The following is a 23,030-nucleotide window of genomic DNA, read 5'->3' as shown; positions in this document are numbered from 1 at the left end:
TATATATAGTATGTCCATATATATATCTAAGTAGATACTTATTAAAAAAGAAAAAAAAGAACTGGGAAAACCATAACTTAAGGGAAAGTACTTAATAATTGTGTGGTAGAGTGGAGATATTTGTTCATTTGGATGATGATGACACTTAGAGGACTAATTGCATTTCCGTTGAATTTCATCATCATCATCAGGGCACTGATAATTTTGAAATTCAAAAGACACACGTGTGTATGTGTGCGCGCACACACACACACACACACACACACACACACACACACACACACACAAAACGTTGACTGCAGAAGCATTTATTATACACAAATGTGTCTTGTTGCACCTGCATCTTTATCATCTCGTATCATTGTGCTGTATGTTTATGCATGTTATATGTATTGAAATGCATTTGTGAGCTTCTGCTGCATCTCAGGTGCAGCAAGACACATTTGTGTATAATAAATGCTTCTACGGTGAAAAGATTGTTGATATCAAACAATTTAGTGGAGATAATTGAAGCCAGCTATAACAAGCATTATGTGTCCGTTTCTCATTGGATGAATAGTCATTGTTTGGTTTCTTTTGTTGTACATGTCAGTTTGTTGTTATTTACGTTACATTGTAACTATGATAATAGCACTAGCAACGATAAAATCATAATGGTTCATACAATGATAACAATACAGTTTAATTTCGAAGATTATGTTATGTTGTATCAGAAGAGAATCAGTATTCTTTAAAAATAATAAAAATAATAATAATGTATAAACCTGAAAAATGCATTACAGAATAACAACATGAATGGCATCTGTGTTTTCTCATGATAATGTTTTATCAATCATACCAATGACATTATTGTTAATGTTTTTGCCAGTTTGGTTCTATAATCATTATAATAACAAGAGCACTCAGAGAGTGCAGACTTCTGCCAAGGCAACACTACTGTCCTCTCAATGATTAGCCAGAGATGATTTTTAAAATGAGAATATCTGAAATAAACTTGACTGCTCTCACAAATGAGAATACTAGAAATGAACCCAACTGCTCTCAAAAATTAAGTTAAATAAACAGAGAAATAATCCAGAATCCTTGCCCAGTACCTGATCGATCCCAATGGGTCTCATGGAATGTGAAGGTGGCTGTAGAAAATATAGTAACAGTAATAAATAGTTTATCCTAATCTAATACAAGCCAAAGTTAACAAATTCACCATTCAAAATAGTTGCAGCCCAAAGGGAGATAATTGAGAAAGACTTGAAAGTTATTGTAAGATTGTAATCATGTAAAGTAAAGTAAATATAACAAATAATCCAGAATCCTTGTCCGGTACCAGATTGATCCCCAAATCTAATCAGTTCATGCCAGTCACGCGGCCAAACATCCCTGAAAGTTTCATCTGAATCCATCCTGCCATTCTTGAGATATCTTGTCCATGGACAAATAAACAAACAAACATGACTGGAAACAATATCTCCACCTTCACTAAGGCAGAGGTTGCAATAATAATAATAGCCCAACATGTGTATGTAAACAACAAAATGAAACCATCGATCATATTGTCTCCATGTGTAGTCTTTTTGTGCCTACAGAGTATCTCAACAGGTATGATAGAGCAGCACAGTATATTCAGTGGGCAATTTGAAAAGACTTGGACTTGACCCATGATAAAAACTGATGGGAACACAAATCACTGCCAGTGATTGAAAATGACCATATCTCATTCCTTTGGAACTTCACCATTCAAACCGACAGACAGACAGATACAAATAGCCCAAACATTATATTGAAGGATTTCAGACAAAAATCATGCCTCCTCATCGATATGATTGTCCCGATCAACATAAATGTAATTGTCAAGACCTACCAAAAACTGAGCGAGTATAAAGCTCTTGAAATAGAAATTGGCAAAATGTGGAACCTCAAGACTAAAACAATATCTGTTGTCATAGGTGCCCTAGGAATGATAGCAAAAGGGGCAGATTGCTACCTAGCTCAGATATCAGGAAATTCAAAAATGGAAGAAATTAAAAAAAATAGTGCTCATGAGAACTGTCTATATCCTACATAAAATATTGTCTATGTAATCCCCAAAATATTTCAATCCATTAACAATATCAAAATACTTTTAAAAGTAAATAACAGCAAACACCTTTTACTGTCATCTTATCATCAGACTATCATCTTATAATCAAATTACTTTTAGAACAAATTTAGGTTTTGACAGACATTCTCTAGAACAATATTCTGTGCATAACCAAATATATGGCACCCAAGTCATAACACCAACTTGAACTTCTAACTTGTCTCTTGATGTCTCAGGGTGAGACTTGGAGTCCACTTGTGCAAATACAAATCAAAAGCTAAACATATAATAATAATAATAATAATAATGATGATAATAATAATAATGATGATAATAATGATGATAATAATAATAATAATAATAATAATAATAATAATGGTTTCAGATTTTGGCTCAAGGCCAGTAAGTTTGTGGAGAGGGAGTAAGTTGTTAACATCAGGTCAGTGCTCAGCTGGTACTTATTTTATTGACCCAGAAAGGACAAAAGGTAAAGTTGGCCTCGGCGGAATTTGAGCTCAGAATGTAAAGTTCGATGAAATGCTGCTAAGCATTTTGCCTGGTGTGTTTACTTTTTTGTATTGGAATTGGTTAGTTGTCTCAATATTGCAATCATAGCAAAAAAAAAAAAAAAATGAATGTGAAGTTACATTCAAGGGTTTGAGGTTAGGATTGACAACGAGTTTTGCAAAGAATTTAATGCACATACAGGGTTGTCTTTTGATTCCTTTCTATGCATAATACTTTTCTGGACCCTCTGAAATTTCCTTCTGCCCATTTTTTTTATTGCTGCCATTGATTTGGAGCTGTTCTAGAGAAATGCCGTATCAATTTCACTGGTCTGAGAATGCTTAAGAAGGCCACCACTACAGTCCGTTCCTCCAGACCAAACCAATATGAGTTCTTTCCAAAAAGAAACTGAATTCTTAAATCAGTTACCAACTAGCTGGTGCAGTTTGCTCATGACTGATGTGCTGTACATGAATAACCTTGACCTTCAGTCAGATATTAGGTCTTTTACACTGTTAGTCATTGATCTGCATGTTTTAAAGTGAGCTTATGTTTAGTTCACATGGAATTTGTTCCAAGTTTAATGGTAAAGCATTTGAAAGAGTAATAATGTTTGTGTGAAATTCTTTCATACTGGGAAAAGTCTTTTATGAGGTGAAACTTTACTAATGTTGCAACAGGCCTGTGGGCAGAATTGTTTGGGCCATACACAATGTCTCAAGTGGTATCAGAATTTTAAATAGAGAAGAATGTCTGTCAAAGATGATCCCACATCTGGACAGCCTTCCACACCAGTGGATGATGATCACATTTTGATCTGTGGTAATTGTTGTCTGATTGAGTGTCAAGTTTCCAAAATGTAGGTACCTGTTAAAATGGTGTCACATAATTTTAAAAGGAAAATTGAAGATGCATCATGTTACAAAATCTGTACTACATCTGCTGGTAGATGAACAAAAAAGAGACCTGAGTCAGAGAGTCAGAAACAATTAGGAGCTGTTTGATCATTCAAACACTGATAGAAAAGCATTCATTGCATTAGATTGGATCATCACCATAAACAAACAAACTATGTCTTTCACTCAAATATGAAAATAATGTTCATTGTCTTTTTTGATTGGAATGACATTATCATGAGTGTGTTCTATGTAGTCAGATGATCCGTGAAGAGTTTCACTTGGATGACTTGAGGTATATGAGAGAAGTAGTGCAAAGAGAGCTGAGACTTGGGCAAACAAAACTTAAAGGCTGCATCACAACACTCCGTCTCAATTGTCACTCCTTATCCATTACTTTTTGGCAAAACATAAAACAACTTTTGTCTCCCAGCCACTCTCTAGACATTCAGCTCTTACATATTTATCTCTTTCTTACTAAGTATGCACCCAATCTCTACAGGTGAGGTGGATTGTAGTTGATTGATTCCAATACCAATATATCACTGGTACATATTTCATCATTCTTTGAACTCAGAACATAGATAAGAAATTTCTGTTTTAACCTTTCAGTATCGAACCTGCAAAGGACACCCAGGCCAATCGTCTTTGCATCACAACCTGTCGTCTTTAAAAAAGCAGTGAATGTATTGGACAGTTAGCTATTCAATACTCTTAAAATACCAGCTGAAATGACCTTGGCCATAGGTTTGCTCAGTCAGGGTTAATCTGTAGCTAAATGACAACAATAAACTCTCTGTCAATTTTCTTCTAGTTTTATTTCAGTTCCATGGCTCTCTGGTATTGTGTCTCTGTTATCTTTCTCTTTCTCTCTGTGTTACACTCAAAGACTTTCTTTTATTTATGTCATTCTTTATCCTGTTTTCCCAGTTACTTCCAGAAGTATTTCTCATTTTCTGTTTATGTATTGGTTACTGTTACTTTTTCCCCTGCTTCTCTCTTCCCATATTGTTTTGTAAAACATGTCTTTATTCTCTCTTCCTCTAAAAAGTTTATACCACCCCAAAAATTCATGTTATTTTTGATATCTTATACTTGTTTCAGCCTTTGAACTGTGGCTTTGCTGGGGCATTGCCTTGAAGGGTTTAGTTAAACAAATCAACCCCAGTACTAATTTTTAAGCTCCATCCTTATTCTACCACTTGCTTTTTTCTGAACTGCTAAGTTACAAGGACATAAACAAACCAACACCAGTTGTCAAGAGATGGTGTGGGATACACACACACATGCATGCACACACACACACACACACACACACACCCGTTTCCTCTACCAAATCTACTGACAAGGCTTTGGTTAACCCATAGCTATAGTAAAAGACACTTGCCTAAGGTGCTATGCTGTAAAACTGGCCCCAAGACCACATGGTCGGGAAGCAAACTTCTTACCACACATCTATGCATGTATTGTCTTATTATTCTGGTCAGTAAATTTGAAATCTGTTAAATTAGGATTCATTAAACAGGAGTTTACTATACTTATACAAGGGGTTGGTGAGAAGTTCCTGGCTTTAAGGATATTGTGAAAGGCCAGGTTACAGGCCCAACCTTCCAAGTTCTTTCACAGGGCTTAGAAAAACTGAAGGACTGTAGCAATGAGTGTGTGAATTTGAGAGGGGAATATGTTGGATAAGATCATAATTAAATGATCCTCATGTATTTTCTTTTACCCAAAGCCAGGAACTTTTCAGCACCCTCGTGTGTGTGTGTGTGTGTATATATATATATATATATATATATATATATATATATATATATATATATATATATATATATATATATATATATATAAATAATGTATGAGTATATGCATATATATGTACATGTATGTACATACCTTCATCTACATGTACATAGAGATACATATCTGGATACATGACCCAGATGTTGCAAAAAAACATGGACAAAATGATAAACAAGGTACAAAAAACATGCAGGCCACATAGAGAACATATCCTTCATCAGCTGCCACCATTAAAACACTGGCATTTCGAAGAGTTAGGGCAGGACGCATCGTTAAAATGGCTCTTCCCACGGACACAAATTAAATTTGTTCCATGAGGATAGTGGCCGATGGAAAACAAGACAGGAAAACGAAACGGTGAAATAAACAAACAGAAAAGGCTATACAGCCAGACGTGGAGAAGTATGTGTATATTGAACACTGTGAAGCACAAACTGGAAAGGTGAAAATGTACGTGCGAAGCTTGGAGAGTCCAAGACCGAAAAGAATTAGCAGCTGGACACATGTGACCAGCGAGGAGTAGGGAGAAAGTGTGGTAGAGGGAGAAAAAGGGGAGGAAGTAGAATATAAGTGAGCAACGAAAAATAGAGAGAGAGAGATATAGTAGTGACGGGAAGAGGCGAAGAACAGTAGAAGGAAGAATGAGAGGGGGAGATAGATACAAAGATAGAAAGAGTCATATATACACACACATACACACACACACGAGGAGTGCGGAAATATTCCTGGCTTTAAGGGTGTTGTGAAAGGCCTGATTGGAGACCCAACCATCTAAGGTCTTTTGCAGGACTTAGAAAAACTGAAGGACTGCTGCAATAAGTGTGTGAATCTGAGAGGGGAATATGTTGAATAATATTGTAATTAACTGACCCTCCAGTATTTTCTTTTACCCAAAGCCAGGAACTTTTCAGCATCCTCTTGTATGGATTTGGCGTCAATGTTTTGAAAGATTAAATACAGCAAAGAGCATTAGCTGTAAAAAAAACAAAACAACCAATATCAAGTTAGGGGTCATATTTTTATACCCTGATGGCCTTCCTGTCACCAACCATTTCTTGTTTTACAAGTATCTACCAAAACCCACTTACAAGGCTGTGGTTGGCTCAGAGCTTTTGTAGAAGACACATTTCTAAGTTGCTATTCCATGTTTGCTTGGGTCAGTTGGTGTTTATTACGGCAGATTTTCTACAGCCAGCTGCTCCTTCTCTTGCCAACCCTCATCTGTTTCCAAGCAAGATAAATATTTCCCCATAACCAAACATGTTTTCATAGCATATTGGAAATAACACTGTCACATCCACTCACAATCTTTGGTCAGTCTAGTAGAAGACAATTGCCCAGTGGAACTGGACCTGAAACCTCATGGTCAGCAAGCAAAGTTCTTAGCCACACAGTCTCTACTGCACCCTTTGTATGTGTGTGTGTGTGTGTGTGTGTGTATTTATATAAATATATAGACATTTATATATATATATATATATATATATATATATATATATATATATGTATATCATCATCATCATCATATGTCTGTTTTCCATGCTGATATGGGTTGGATGGCTTGACACGAGATGGCCAGCTGAAGAGCTACCCAGGCTCCATGTCTGTTTTGGCATGGTTTCTATGACTGGATGTCCTTCCTAACAACAACCACTTTATTGAGTGCACTGTGTGCTTTTACATGGCACTGGTATAGGTGCTTTTTACATGCCATTAGTACCCACAAGCCCGCAAGGTTAGAATTGCTCAGCCGAAGAGTGATGTAGGGGACATGCTATATGCAAGGACAACCATGATTTGACTTAATCTGATGTGTCTTCTCAAGCACAGCAAACTGCCAGAAGTCTTGGTCTCTTGTCATCCCCCCCTGTGAGGCCCAACGTCTGAAGGTCCTTTCTCACCATTTTGTCCCATGTCTTCCTCGGTCTGCCTCTTCCACATGTCCCCTCCACAATTAGAGATTGATGCTTCTTGATGCAACTGTCCTCATCCATACACATTACATGACTGTACCAGTGCAGTCTTCTCTCTTGTGCACTACATCTGATGCCTTGTATATCCAGTTCTAGCGTAAAACGAGCCAATGCTGAAACAATGTGATCAGCTCTTCAAATGCCTTGAAGTTTTTGCAATTTCACTGTGCACGTTGGAGTATGTTTGATTATGTTGTGGTAGCTCACGTTATTACAAAAGATAATTTTATAGGATTAAATTTGCTGACTGTGTTGGATGGAATGCCTTGTGCTATTTATTCTGAGTTCATATCCTGTTAATATCAACTTTGTCTTTTAAAATTGATTAATCAAGTATCAGTACAATATTCAGGATAATTCTTTTCTCTCTCTCTCTCTCTCTCTCCCTCTCTCTCTCTCTCAGAGATGTTTCACAAGTTTAGACACTCAAACCCTTTAGCATGTAAAGCAGCTAGATCTGGCTAAAATATTCCACCTGTATTATGGTCAAATTGAGTGGATCTGACCTCTCACATCAACCTTACAGTATCATTCTAAAAATTAAGTGTTACCTCATCAAAATCTCAAAAGCTACAAGGTAATGCATAATTAATTCGAAACCATGAGAATAAATACGCATTAGTTTTGTCAGAGAAATCTGAGTGTTAAAGGGTTTTTAAAGAGTGTGTCGATTTGTTTTGGTGATTATTGTAGTAGTTTAGCCCCAGATCAGCCTCGACTGAGTAAACCTTTGATGAAAAGCATTCCAATCATGACCATCTGATCCTTATCTCAGGCATTGCATATCTGGGACTGCATTATTCAATATTCTGTTGTGTCTGGGGAGAGTCATTTTCTTATTGTGCCTTAAAATTTAACACACTCACCGGTAAAATTTCCACTTATTTCTAAAAATAAAAATAAGAAATAAGTGGAAATTTTAACAGTGAGTGTGTTAAATTTTAAAGCACAATAAGAAAATGACTCTCCCCAGACACAACAGAATATGCTTCAACACATGAAATCACATAAAAAATCTTGCAAACCAAATCCCAAAACGAAATTATTCAATATGTTCTTCCCTTTTTTAAAGATTAGTATAATTTGAGTGATATTTGGCAAGTTGCATAACGAGAGAAGTCACTTAGTTGGTGTTCCTGTTTTGGTGACTTAAATTGGTTGTTTACAAAAATCAATATCAGTTTCATTTTTCAGTCACTGTATTCAAGTTAGGTTTTAAATTAAATGTCTGAAACAGATGTTTTTAGTCATTACAAAACCTACTTGCTGATTAAACCAGTTTGTTATTTATAGCGGAATTGTCGAGGATGCAGTTTATCCCAGTAATTTTTATTTATGGATGTTCACTTACTTTCTTGTTAGTGTTACAGTGCACCACAAATCAGTACAAATGAGATGCATGTGTATAGACTTGCACATACATAGTATAATATAAACTCATCATACGATATGCAGATGCACATTATACTTCCTTCTCCTTACATGTCAATCAGAAGAGATAATACAGCTTTAGTGTCAAAGGCAGTACTGCTTTCAAATTAGAGAGAGAGAGCCTAATGCTTAATGTTGTGTTGCATGATTCTTAACAGTGGTGTGTTAAGAACCATGTCTGAATGGGTAGAACTTCTGGTGGTAAATCAATGTTGTGTAGTAATCTGCTTGTTTTTATATTCCTGTTATAGTTACCATTAATACATATGGTGTGACTTTTGCAGATAGTGTTGCCTTTGGGTCTTGGGTTGTAACCAGCTTGAACACTCCAGTACTTATTTTTTTTTAAAGCCTGGTGCTTATTCTATTTGTTTCTTTTGCTCAACCACTTGTGATTTTTTTTGTTTTTTATGGAACCAATTATTCAATGCTACAACTAATATGAACCTCTGATTGTACCTAAATTTTGTTTTATAATTCCACCTGATTTGTTTTGATGATTTAAAAAAAAAAATTTATTTTCTTTGTTTTCTCTTGTTTTGAAGGAAACCCTACCAACGTCAGTTCATCTGAAGTCAAAGTATGGGCAACAGTATCACTGCAACTACCCCGATCATCATGAATATGAAAAACAAACTGAAGATAATGAAAGAGTTGCCATGGAGACTGGCATTCCTGAACTACTGAAGCCATTAGCTAATAAGTCTTGTTTATATAAGGTGAATTATTAAAAGAAAAACAACTATATATTGAAAATATATCTCTGTTCTTGTTAGAGTTACTGTTTCTAGACAAACATTATCAAGTCGATAGTTAATGTTTCTAGATAAGTATTATTTTGCTAGTCTTTGCCCTTGTTAGAGCTAGTGTTTCTAGACAAACATTATATCTGATAGTTTTTTTAGAGCTAATGTTTTTAGACAAGAATTATCAGACCAATAATCTCTGCTATAAATATTATCAGTACAATAACCTTTGTTCTTGTTAGAACTCAGGCTTCTGGTTAACCATCATTTGTCTGATAATCACTCCTTGATCGAAAATATTACTGCAATGACCATCCAGTTTTTCTCAGGCATTATGTATTTGATACTACATTATTCAATCTGGTCTTAGATATCATAATTTTTAGGATGATTTCATTTAAAAGCTATTTGGCTGCTATTTTCAGCAAGTCAAGGAACCATATAAAGGCTGTACTAATTATAAAGTTATTGACTTTTATTAACCTGTCTTTGGATATTGATAATATTTTTTGTATTACATTTAGTTATGAAATTACTCCACGTCTCTGAATGAAAGTATTGCTTTGAATTGTGGGGAATTTATGTTGTTAATTTGATTGCTTTTTCTCTCAGATTTACTAATTTTGATATTCTTTGATTTCAGACAAAAGATTGGTGGACGTATGAATTCTGTTACGGCAAATACATCCGGCAATATCACCTAGAAGGTCTTTATTACTGTTATTTCTTTAAATCATATGTCTTTATTATCATATGTTTATGTAATAATTATATAATTAATAGTGGCCTATGAAAGAAACAGCTAATGCCCTGGTGATTTATATATTAAAATATATATATCATATATTAATATATATATATATATATTAAAATAAGCAACAGGATATCAAGTAATGATGCAGTATGACCGTTTCAAGCGGCTCCATTTAATTGAACAATGCAATCAATTTAAATGCAGTGCCATCTTCAGTTACACAAATAAATAAATAGAATTCGAGCTGTGCGGATAATACCGGACTGACTTGGAGCTTCAGCTTAAGTATCTAATTCAACTGAATCTCAGTTATATATATATATATATATATATATATATATATATATATATATATATATATATATATATATATATATATGTGTATATATATATATGTGTGAAGTCTGATCGATAAGTATCCGGACTGTTGCCATAGTAATAAAGCTAAAGCACGCAGAATGAATCCACATGGCACAGATTGACCTTGAACTCTGCTGTGCATGTGCTCTAAGTTTTAATGTTCTAGCTCACTTCTGTTGTTTACAGCAGTATTTGGAAGGAAGGTGTGTAACATGTGATCGACGCATTGACCATGACAGAAAAAGTTGCCATGGTGATACTTGCTCAGAGGCCTATGCAAAGTTGCAGAAAGTGTATGGTGAGTTATCAGAGGATGTGCAGATTAGTTATGGTTCAGTTCAGTCTATTATCATTAAAGATTTGGGTATGAGACACATGTCTGCCAAGTTTGTGCCAAAGCTGCTTTCAGCTAACCAAAAAGACACACCGGTTTCAGTTGCACAAGATCTTGATTGTGTCAAGAATGATGAAAACTTTTTGAAAACTTTGCATAGGTCTCTGAGCAGATATCGCCTTAGTGGAGAGAGAGAGAGAGGGAGGGAGAGGAAGAAGATGGTGATTATGAGACAGTGGGGGTGTTTTACCTCCATGTTACAGGGAAGTGTATATAGCGAAGTGGACTGAAAATTGGAGAGGGTGAGTGGATGGGTGAGTTTATGAGAGTGTGAAAGGAGAGTGGAAAATGGCAGATGGAGGGAATGCAGCGAGTGGGCATAATTTGAGGGAAGGGGATAACGGATAAGAGAAAGAAAAAAAAAATTTCGAAGTGCAGTGACAACTGACCAAATCTTGCTTCTGTTGCCTAGCTACAGGACTTGATTAGATTATAGTTATAGCTTCAAGTTAATAGTACATGCAGTTGATGAGAATCCTCAAAATATGAAATAACCAACCGTTTCTAAGTTTCTCAGCTATTTTTCTTTTTACACTATATCACTGCATGTATTAAGAAGCAACTAAATGGAAGAACACCAGGAAGAACATCCAGCTGTAAAAACACTGCCTCAAAGAGTCTCATTCAATGTATTTCAGCATAGAAAAGAAATCATAAAAATGATGATGATTATTATAAAGTCACACCAATATGTTCAATAAATATTTATTTAACCCTTTAGCATTCAGATTACTTTGTTAAATGTAATGCTTACTTATTCACATAAAAAATAAATCGATACTGTGTCATCTTGTAGCTTTGCGATTTCAAAAATGTGATTGTTTGTTTTTAAAATGATTTTAAGGGTAGGTGTGAGAGGCTGGATACGGCCAGTTTAACTGCTAAAGGGTTAATCTTACCACGTTTGCTATTTAATTGTTATTTTATGGGATTTTATATTAATTGACAGTGTTTCACTTTGAATATTTTCATTAAAACTTTGGAAGAGTACATTTTTCTCTGTTTAAAGAGCTTCGTTTTGTTTGCTTATTTTCCTTCCTTTGGTCATTGAAATGGTATTTGTTAACCAATATCTAATGCTTCGCTTTTTTGAAGGTAACCCTATTGAAAACCCTCCACAACAATATACCTACTTAGGATATTTTGAATCTGAATACAAATGGGAAAACAGAACTAATGAAGTATGTATATTTTCACCTGTCCGTTTATTTGAAAACATTAGATATTGATTTCTGACATAAGCACAAGGCTACAAATTTGGGTGATAGAAATACTTGATGGTAATTATAATACCAGCTGTTGACTGGTATTTTATTTTATTGATGCTGAAACATTAAAAAGTAATGTTAACCCTCTCAGGCCTGTGTCCACTAATTGTGATATAAAATGAACAGATAATTAACCACTAGCCTTGCTTTATTTGATAAGTTTAAGGTAGACTACAGAATTGAATTGTACTATTCTAGGAGCTCCTGTTTTGTTTTTAAGGACCATAAAAATAATTTCTTTGTAGAACCTTCCATTAGATTAATTAGCTCCTCCAAATCTGATATAGACCACAATAGTCAGAAGTTATGGAATTGAGTCATTTCCTATTTTACTCTTCCCATAGCCATTCAATGTTTAAAAATGTCCCATTACATTTTTATAATTAAATATTATTAGGAATTGTATTAACCCATTACCTCCCATAATTCTATTAACTGGAATTTTTTCATGAAATTTTGATTTCTAGCATAAAACAGCCTTAGAAACACGCTGGAATGATCAAAATAACATTTCAAAATAACATTTTAAATAGAAATAAGCGAGATATTGGGTGAAAAATTAGCAAACCTCATTTGAATATCAGAGAAATATACCTAGTAGATATAGCAAAAAGGTTAGATATGTGTAAATATTGACAGATAATTACGAAATTTGTAATTTTTAAGTGATCTCATGAGATCACTGGTAGGTAATGGGTTAAAAAAATTCTTCAAATATTTGTGTATTGTAGAAGTATAACCAGTTTATAGTACATAAATCTTAACTGCAAAATCTTACATGGATCCCCAGGTGTCACATAGACCTCCACCCCAGAGGTCACATAAACCTCCAGGGGTTATATGGGTTATATGTAGAGCTTGCTTGTTTGTATACCTTGCAGTTGGCTAGACACTGAAGTGGAGTATTGTTGTACATTGTTGTTTGTGGCCTTCTTTATAGTTTATTTTGAATCTCCCACTGATCAGGCACACTTACATAACTCTGAAGTTCATTGCCCAAGAGTGTTGTACTTACTATGTTAGTGGTCATACAACATGGCTGTATATAAGAAAATTGACACTAGGGACGAATGGTTATTGTTTAATTTCAGGTCAGTTCTGGTCCACCAGGGGATCCATGTAAGATTTTGCAGTCAACTGAGGTCAACTTTGCCTTTCATACTTTTGGGGTTGATAAAATAAGTCCCTTTTGAGGACTGAGATAGATGTAATCAACTTACTCCCTCCCCCGAAATTATTGGCCTTGTGCCCTAATTTGAAACCAATATTAAAACTATATATTAGTATGCTGGACAAAATGCTTAGCCATATTTCATTTGTTGTTACGTTTCTGAGCTCAAATTTTGCCAAGATTGACTTTGCCTTTCATCATTTTGGGGTTGATAAAATAAGTACCCATTGAGGACTGAGGTTGATGTAATCAACTTACATCTTCCTTTGAAATTACTGGCCTTGTACCAAAATTAGCAACCAATATTTAGTTGGGTATGATTTGAGGGAAATTTAGCATCTGTTTCTAGTAGATTTACTGACTGCCTAGAAGCTCTCTCACCAGTTTAGCAGAGGCTTCTATATTAGATCACCTGAAAATTATTATTATTATTGTTGTTTAACCCTTAAGGCAACTCTTATTAAGCAGACCTATTATAAAAGGCATTCCAACTATGACCACATTGTCTTTTTGTGTATATAGAACTACATTCATTATTGTGATCATCATCGTCATTTAACGTCTGCTTTCCATGCTGGCATGGGTTAGACAGTTTGACCGTAACTGGTAAGCTGGAGGGCTGCACCAGGTCCCATTTTGCTTTGGCCTGGTTCCTACAGCTGGATGCCCTCCCTAATGCCAACTACTCCAAGAGTGTAATGGGTGCTTTTTATATGCCACCAGCACATGCCATTTTCATAACACTGGCAACGACCTTGACTACAATTTCACAGATGCCATTTACATGATACTGGCAATGGCCATACACACACACACACACACACACACACACACACAGATGTGATGAAAATTTAGAGACTGTTTCTAACAGATGGAACATCTGTGTAAGATTTGTCTATGATGTCCTTCACATTTTATTGTTTGTTTCCTGCAGTAATTTTATGCATAATTTTTTTCTTCTTCTCTACATCCTTTTTCTTTATAGGAGATCATATTACGGAACAAATACCTGCAGAATCGATACCACAGCCAGTGGTATGTGAATGGCAGCAGATGTGACTTAAGTGGAAAAAGTCGCCGGACTGAAGTGCGAGTATGTATGATGATGATTATTATTATTATTATTATGATAATTATAATGATAGCTGTTTTAGTTTAACCTCAAGTCAACCCTGGTTGAGCTGATCTATGGTTAAAAACAGCCAAACCATGACCATCTCTTTCTATTCTCAGACTACTTTATTCAATGTGATTCTACCTTTCCAGCATGGTATAATACAGTGCAGTTTGAGAGATTTGGTTGCTATTTCTAGCAGTTCGAGTGACCATGTAGAGCTTTTGTTGTTGGCTTGATAGCTTAATAGTTATTAAGTTGATCATGTAATCTAAGACATTTTGTAGCCTTAATAAGTTATCTCCCTTCCATAGCTGTTCCTTCCAGTCCAAAACTATATGTAATTAAGTTGCATTGATCAGGTGTATCTCTTTAGGAACGAAGCTGGAATGCTCCACTGGATGTGCAATGTCAGTGTGTATGTGCGGCAGAACATTAGTGTATTGAGGGAAAAGTTGGGCATAAGGGGAATTATATGCAGTGTGCAAAAGAGGAGACTGTGATAGTTTGATCATGTGATGTGGATGGATGAGAACTGCTGCATAAAGAAATGCCAGTCACTTAAAGTGCAGGGAAGTTGTGGAAGAGGGAGACACAGGAAGACATGGACGAAGTTTTGAAGGCTGATCTCAAAACATTGAACCTTATGAAGGAGGTGACAGAGCACCAAAATATGTGGTATGTTGTTGTACTTGAGAAGACCTGCCTGCCACAACAGAATTGAGATTCTAAAACCAAGGTGCCACGTAAAAAGCACTGGTGCTGGTCCCACTTGTGCTGGTCCCACTTGTGATGGTGCCACGTAAAAAGCTCTGTGGAGTTGTTGGCATTATGAAGGGCATCCAGTTGCAGAAACCAAGCCAAAACAGGTTATGTAACCTGGTGTGGCCCCTGGCCTTAGCAGTTCTTGTGAAGCCATTGAACCCATGCCAGCATGGAAAACGGATGTTAAATGGTGATGAGGATGTTTGTAGTACATATCAGAGCAAGATAAACTGAATCGCTTTGAAAATTTTGTAATCTGATAGTTCAGGTTTTTGTTCCTTGTCTGATATTGAGGAACAGAGGGGTAAAAGAAGTGGTTTTTGTAATAACACAAGTATTAGCACTACTTTTTTCTCTATTCCTTACTGACAGATAAAGGGAAGGGATCAATATTTTTGAATTCTTCATGCCTAACAGCAATTAAACATATTAAGCTCTTCCAAGACCTCTCCTATTGATTAATCAGGTCAATTACCAGTTTCTTAGGAAGTGCAGATCACTCACCAGTTTCTGAGAAGCTTGGATTTTACCCTGTTTATAGTGCAAAAACTTTGATTCTGAAGGAGAGCTATTGCTATGCATGTGTATGTTTGTGTTTCCTTGTCTTGACATCATGTGATGATTATAAATGTGTGTCACTGTCATACATGCAGTGTCATTCATTTCCTATATTCTGTGAGAACATTTCTGGCCATGGGGAAATATTACTTACCTTGCAAACAGGTGAGGGTTGGTGTCAGGAAAGGCATCCGGTCCTAGAAAAAGCTACCCCAAATAAGCTTCATCCGACCCGTGCAAGCATGGAAAAGTGGATGTTAAATGATGCTGCTGATGATATATGAATATATATGTATGTTGTGTATAGTGAAGAAGTTCACTTCTCAGTCATGGTGAAGAAGTTTGCTTTGTAGTCATAAGATTCTACTGCATGGCATTTTGGGCAAGTATCTTCACTATAGCCTTATGTTGACACAATCCTCTTGTGAATAAAATTAGATGTAAAATGTGAGGATATCTACTGAATGGATTGTATTTGTAATTTAAAGGTCAACTGACTTTGCTTCGGAATTAAATTCAAGGAGTGGTTGGCCTACACTCTCGGAGTGGTTGGCCTTAGGAAGGGCATCCAGCTGTAGAAACTCTGCCAAATCAGATTGGAGCCTGGTGTCACCTCCTGGTCCACCAGTCCTCAGTCAAATCGTCCAACCCATGCGAGCATGGAAAGCAGACGTTAAACGACGACGATGATGATGATGATGATATTTACTGAATTAATACTTAGGTTGATTGAACAATTGGAGTACTCGTCAATCAATGGAAATTTATTTACTTAGTTATTACTCTGTTTATTAGCTAGCTAGATAGAGAGATAGATAGATAGATAGATAGATAGATAGATAGAGAGAGAGAGAGAGAGAGAGAGAGAGAGAGAGAGAGAGAGAGAGATGTTTCTGGATCAGTGAAGAACTTCAGACTGTTTAGTGTAGTGTCTGTTGTTTGCGTAGCTGTTTTATATGAAGTACAGCATCTGTTCTACAGATGTTGCTGAGTTCTCTCTGTGCACTTTTTTTAGTGCTACGTCAGTGACTTCTGTTCCTTGGAGCTGGCTAGTTTTGTGGTAACCCCCATTTACACACCCTCAATTCGCTTGTCTCATCTCTTCTCATCCATTTTGTGTTTAACCCCATATCCCCTGCATTAGTCACTGTTTTCAGTTCTTCCTCCCCATTATATGCCATGATTTAAGAGGAATGTTAATGGCATCAATCTGAATTTCAAAGGGCCCGTGAAGACCAATGACACTGTTACTTCTGCTAGACCTAGTTAAAATAAAAAGTACACATGTAGCTACAGATATAGTTGTGTGATAAGAAGCTTACTCCCCAACCATGTGGTCTTGAGGTCAAGCCCCATTGCATGGCACCTTGGGCAAATGTCTTCCACTTTAACCCTCTGTTGGGTAAAGCCTTGTGAATGGATTTTGAAAACGGAAGTGAAATATGTAGAGAGAGACACACACACACACACACAAACACACACACACACACACACACACACACACACACAAACACACACACACACACACACACACACACACACACACACACACACACACACACTTTTTGTAATTACTGAAACTTGTGTAATTGACATGTAAGAGAAATAGTAAATCAATGTCTCTCCCTCTCTCTCTCTCTCACACACACACACACACACATCTATATTTGTGTGTATGTGCATGTGTTTGTCCTCACACCTCTATTTGACACCCTGTGTTGGTTTGTTTATGTTCCTGTAACTTAGCAGTCCAGGTAAAAGCAACCAATAGAATAAGTACCAGATTTAAAAACTAAGTACTGGGAGAAGTTGTTTCTCTAAACTCTTTGAAGTGGTGCCCCAGCATGGCCGCAGTCCAATGACTGAAACAAATAAAAGCTAAAAGACATGCTCATATGTGCACGTATGCATGCACACACACTCATGTATGTATGATGTATTCTTTTATTCTTTTCAGCCATTTTACTGTGGCCATGCTGGAGCACCGCCTTTAGTTGAACACATCAACCCTAGGACTCATTCTTTGTAAGCCTAGTACTTATTCTATCAGTCTCTTTTGCCGAGCTACTAAGTTACGAGGACGCAAACACACCAGCATTGGTTGTAAAGTGATGGTGGAGGGACAGACACAGACATACAAACATATGCACACACACACACACACACACACACACACACACGACGGGCTTCTTTCAGTTTCCATTTACCAAATCCACTCACAAGGCTTTGGTTGACCCAAGGCTATAGTAGAAGACACTTGCCCAAGGTGCCATGCAGTGGGACTGAACCCTGAACCATGTGGTTGGTAAGCAAGCTACTTACCATGGAAGTTATGGATAATTTATACATGTTGACTTTATTTCCTCATACTTGTAGATTTAAAATTATGCTGAAAAATAAGGCAGAGTGTCAGAATAGGTACACTGTTTTCTAATATACTAGTCATGAATAATTCACCTAAACTCTTCTTCTTTTTAAAGAAAATTCTGAACCTTTAACTTAAGTGAGAAATCATTTCTTTAACTTTCAGTTTATGTGTGAAAAGGACATCATTGATTATATTGAACGTATAGATGAACCTGAGACGTGCGTGTATATGTTGACAGTGTACACTTCAGTTATTTGCCACCATCCTTATCTCAAACCTCCAACACCCAACAAACCTGTACCAATTATATGTAATCCTGTTCTGGCCCAAGATCAGTTTGATAAATATTTAGAACACAAGCAAAGTAAGAAAAAAATTTTCATATTTATATTGATATTTCTGTTTCCAATGAAGGATTTTGTTCCCACTTCATTAACAATGTTTTGTAATTTTAGATAAATTTTTGTCGTTTCAGTCGATATAGATATTACACACACACACACCTGCATGCATACATACATACTGCACTGGTGCTGGTGCCACATAAAAGCACCTAGTATACGTTGTAAAGTGGTTGACATTAGGATGGGCAGCCAACTGTAGAAAATGTCAAAACAGACAATGGAACCTGGTGTGGCTTCTGGCCTTGCCAGCTCCTGTCAAACCGTCTAACCCATGCCAGCATGGAGAACAGATGTTAAATGATGACGATGATGATATATATTTATACAATGGACTCTCCTGTCGAAGACGACGTATGAGCGTTCAACTTTTGCCAAATGATTTCCACAAATGATTTGTTTATATTGATCAAATGTGTGTGCTGTACATTAGCTCACTATCTCCATCAAATCGATGTTGTCTGAACAGGTGCACCGTGTACCATGTGTCATGTGTTGAAGTGATCACAGAGCAACACGAGATGAAATGTTTTGCTCAAGAAGACAAAGCACCACCTGCAAACGAAACTGTCATGGCACCTGTGCCCAGCATCGCCTTTCTGGCACTTGTGCCGGATGGCACGTGTAAAGACATTCAAGCGAGATCGTTGCCAGTGCCGCCGAACTGACTCCCGTGCAGGTGGCACGTAAAATACACCATTTTGAGCGTGGCCGTTGCCAGTACTGCCTGACTGGCCTTCGTGCTGGTGGAACGTAAAAGCACCCACTACACTCTCGGAGTGGTTGGCGTTCGGAAGGGCATCCAGCTGTAGTAACTCTGCCAAATCATATTGGAGCCTGGTGTAGCCATCTGGTTCACCAGTCCTCAGTCAAATCGTCCAACCCATACTAGTATGGAAAGCGGACGTTAAACGGTGATGATGATGATGATGATGATCTCACGGTTGTGAGTGCAACACATTAACCATTAGGCCATGTGTCCTTTATATATAGTGTATGTGTTAGATTAAAAGTCGACAGTCTACTCTGAGATTTGCACCAGGGTGGACTGTTTACATGTATCACATATCTATCCCACCTACCCAATGTTTTGAATTCTATATTAGATGTTGTTTGTGCTATTTTACAAAATATGCTTTCACTGTATTTCAAAACTCTTACATTAAAATAAATGTATTTAAGACAGTGAGTTGGCAGAATCGTTAGCACACCAGACAAAATGCTTAGCAGCATTTCTTCTGGCTTTTTATGTTCTCTGTCCATTTCAGATCCTGCTGAGGCCAAATCTGCTTTTCAACCTTTCATGGGTCAGTAAAATGGAGTACCAGTCATATACTGGGGTGAAGGTAATTAACTAAACTGCCCCCACTGCTCCAAACTGCTGGCCTTGTGCAAAAATTTGGAACCATTATGATATATATATATATATATATATATATATATATATATATATCATCATCATCGTTTAACGTCTGCTTTCCATGCTAGCATGGGTTGGACGATTTGACTGGGGACTGGCGAACCAAATGGCTGCACCAAGCTCCAATCTGATTTGGCAGAGTTTCTACAACTGGATGCCCTTCCTAATGCCAACCACTCCGAGAGTGTAGTGGGTGCTTTTATGTGCCACCGGCACGAGGACCAGTCAGGCGGTACTGGCAACGACCACGCTCAAATGGTGCTTTTTACGTGCCACCTGCACAGGAGTCAGTCCTGTGGCACCAGCAACGACCTTGCTCGAATGTTTTGTCCATGTGTCACTGGCACAAGTGCCAGTCAGGCGATGCTGGTAACGATCATGTTCAAATGGTGCTTTTTACATGCCACCGGCACACACACACACACACACACACACACACACACACACACACACACACATATATATATATATATATATATTTCTTAGGCACATGACTTGGTTAGTGCTTAAGTATTTTCTACTTTATTGATCCCATAAAGGATTAAATTTATAAGCTGTTGATTATATTTATCTCTTTTTGTATGAGGTAAAATTTTAATGTGTCACTATCAAAATATATAAATGATTTATATCATCAAGGACGGTGAGCTGGCAGAATGGTTAGCATACTGGGCAAAATTCTTAGTGGCATGTTGTCCGTCTTTGCATTCAAATTCTGCTGAGGTTGACTTTGTCTTTCATTCTTTCGGGGTCGATGAAACAAATACCAGTTGAACACTGGGTGGCGGGGGGGGGGGGATGTAATCGACTTAACTCCTGCCTTGAAATTTCAATATTTTCATTAATTACCAGATAGGAAGTTAAGCTACATAATTTGTATTATTTGAAATAGTCCTGTCTTGGCATCACAAAACAAGATGATATGAAGTGTGGTAAGCTTTATGCAAAATTCTCACCATTGTATGTAAGTATCTGTAATGCCGAGATTGCATAAAGCTGTGTTCATGAATGTTTATATACACAGAGTACCATTTGTTGACCACTAATGAGTCCAAAAGAATAAATCTAATGTTTGACTTACCTAAATTAACTTGTGAACTTCCAACGAAAATGCTATGCTAAAAGCTTTGTAATTCTTATGAAAATGTTAATATGTCTGTCAAAGTTGATTAATTCTCCTTGTGTAGCATAAGCTATGATGTTGTTTGTCTTTATCATTGACACAATTTCAGTTCCATGTATTAAAAACTGTGTAGAGTAGAATGCAATGTACAAGCAACTTACTCTACTGTCATGTGACTGTCTTTAAAATTAGGCAGTAGAGGAGTGTGATAAAACTTATATCCTAATCGGCTTATGAACAGAGTTGTCTGTTGCAGTCACGGGCAACTTGCTGCCCATGGGACTTTTTCTTTCTGCAAGGCACACTTCATGAAAAATTACCTTGAAATTTTTTAGTAGTGCAACCTATCTTATGATGAACCAAGTTGCACACAACCCACTTCTTGAAAAAGGTTGTCCCTGCCTGGTTTGTTGTTAAATCAATCTGTTGCTGTAGTCTTGCTCTGTTCGAACTAAGGAAGTTGCTAGTTCAATCTAGACTGTGGTATTAACAGTAAACACTGTTTTAAAAATGTATAGTGTGAAACATATAGATGTATTTACATACACTGTGTTAATTTAGGATTGAACGCAGTTTAAATATAAAACTTTGTTGTCTTTATAAAACCATTATTACCAATCTATGTCAACAGTTGCTTATTTTTTAGTCTCTTCACATACTGTTGATCTGTGTCTTTTTTATATTACTTCAAAATCCTTAAACAGTTACTATTGCCCAATTGTTTCCTTTCACTATTGTGGTTTTTTAGAGGTGGCGAGATGATAGAATTGTTAGCATACTGAGTGAAATGTTTTGCAGCATTTTATCTGTCCTCAAATTTTGTTGAAGTCGACTTTGCCTTTTATCCTTTTGTTGGGGTCAATAAAATAAGTACCAGTTAATCACCAGTTAATCAATGTAATTGACTTACTTCCTTTTCTGAAATTACTGGCCTTGTGCTAAAGTTTGAAACCATTATACTTATTTAGATTTTAACATACTGCTGCTGAAATAAATCCTCTATTAATGAACCTTGTCTTATACTGTAATGAACTCTGTTGTTCCATACTGACTATTTCCATCATGACTGTTCTGTAAATTATTACCATTTCTCCACCTTTCACCTATTTTCAGTTATGCATGGCCCCATGTATTCATACCAAATACTGTCTTTGGTATTGTGCAAAACATGTCTATTTATCTATTTACTTAAGAGTTTTTTAGGACCACTTTTTGTATGTCTTTGTAAAAAGAAATAAAATTTAAAAAAATTATGAAAAGAACCTATCAAATTAATAGCGAGAATACTGATTTTGAGAATTAAAAATATTTTTCTTTTGCCATAAAATTTTAATTATTAAAATTAAAAAAGGAATTTACATATGTTATTTTGAATCTACATTTCGTTCTCTTATATTTACAGATGAAGAAAAAAAGAAAATTTCAAGAATTGAAGAACAGATAGAAGAATTTAAAAATGTTGATTCCACAAAAGGTTAATATCACAATGTTTTCTTATATTTAATCGATGCTTAATGAATGTTTTGCATTGTTTTACAATTTTTTGCATTTCATTTTGTGTTGCTTTTTCTTATTCATATTGGATTGATTATGATAATGTAAACTTATCACATAGCTCTGTGGGGAGTCAAAACAATTACCCACAGCAAAACTTACTGCATAATTTTAATCCCTAACCCTGTCATGCTATATAATAGGAACAGCTTAAATGTCATTTTTGCTAGATTCCTGCTAAAACAGTAATGAACAACACTTAGACAATGAAGATAAAATACTAAAAATTAGACATCTGATCACGTAGCTTTGTAATCAAGTGTGTTTATGAATCATTCTTAATGGCGTCTACCATAGTGGTTGTTCACTTCTGTTCTTAATAAAAAAAAAAGACCCCCTCTCCAAAG

At 36.3% G+C, this 23,030-nt stretch overlaps 1 protein-coding gene across 3 annotated transcripts in view; it reads left to right on the top strand.

The window, feature by feature from the left end:
* The window catches only part of LOC106880789 (uncharacterized), an 86,205-nt gene that overhangs the window by 21,122 nt on the left and 42,053 nt on the right, over positions 1–23,030 (top strand). For all 3 annotated transcript variants that reach the window (XM_052966226.2, XM_089349369.1, XM_089349370.1), the window contains exons 2-7: positions 9,233–9,406; positions 10,077–10,140; positions 12,037–12,122; positions 14,366–14,473; positions 18,348–18,549; positions 22,532–22,603. In XM_052966226.2, the coding sequence (XP_052822186.1) occupies positions 9,233–9,406; positions 10,077–10,140; positions 12,037–12,122; positions 14,366–14,473; positions 18,348–18,549; positions 22,532–22,603 (706 nt within the window). The remainder of the gene's footprint in view (positions 1–9,232; positions 9,407–10,076; positions 10,141–12,036; positions 12,123–14,365; positions 14,474–18,347; positions 18,550–22,531; positions 22,604–23,030) is intronic.

This window comes from Octopus bimaculoides, chromosome 3, assembly GCF_046866305.1.
Source record: "Octopus bimaculoides isolate indiv1 chromosome 3, ASM4686630v1, whole genome shotgun sequence".
NCBI classification, from domain to species: domain Eukaryota; kingdom Metazoa; phylum Mollusca; class Cephalopoda; order Octopoda; family Octopodidae; genus Octopus; species Octopus bimaculoides.
Note: the sequence above shows the minus strand (reverse complement) of the source record. Positions and strands in the feature narration are given on the sequence as shown.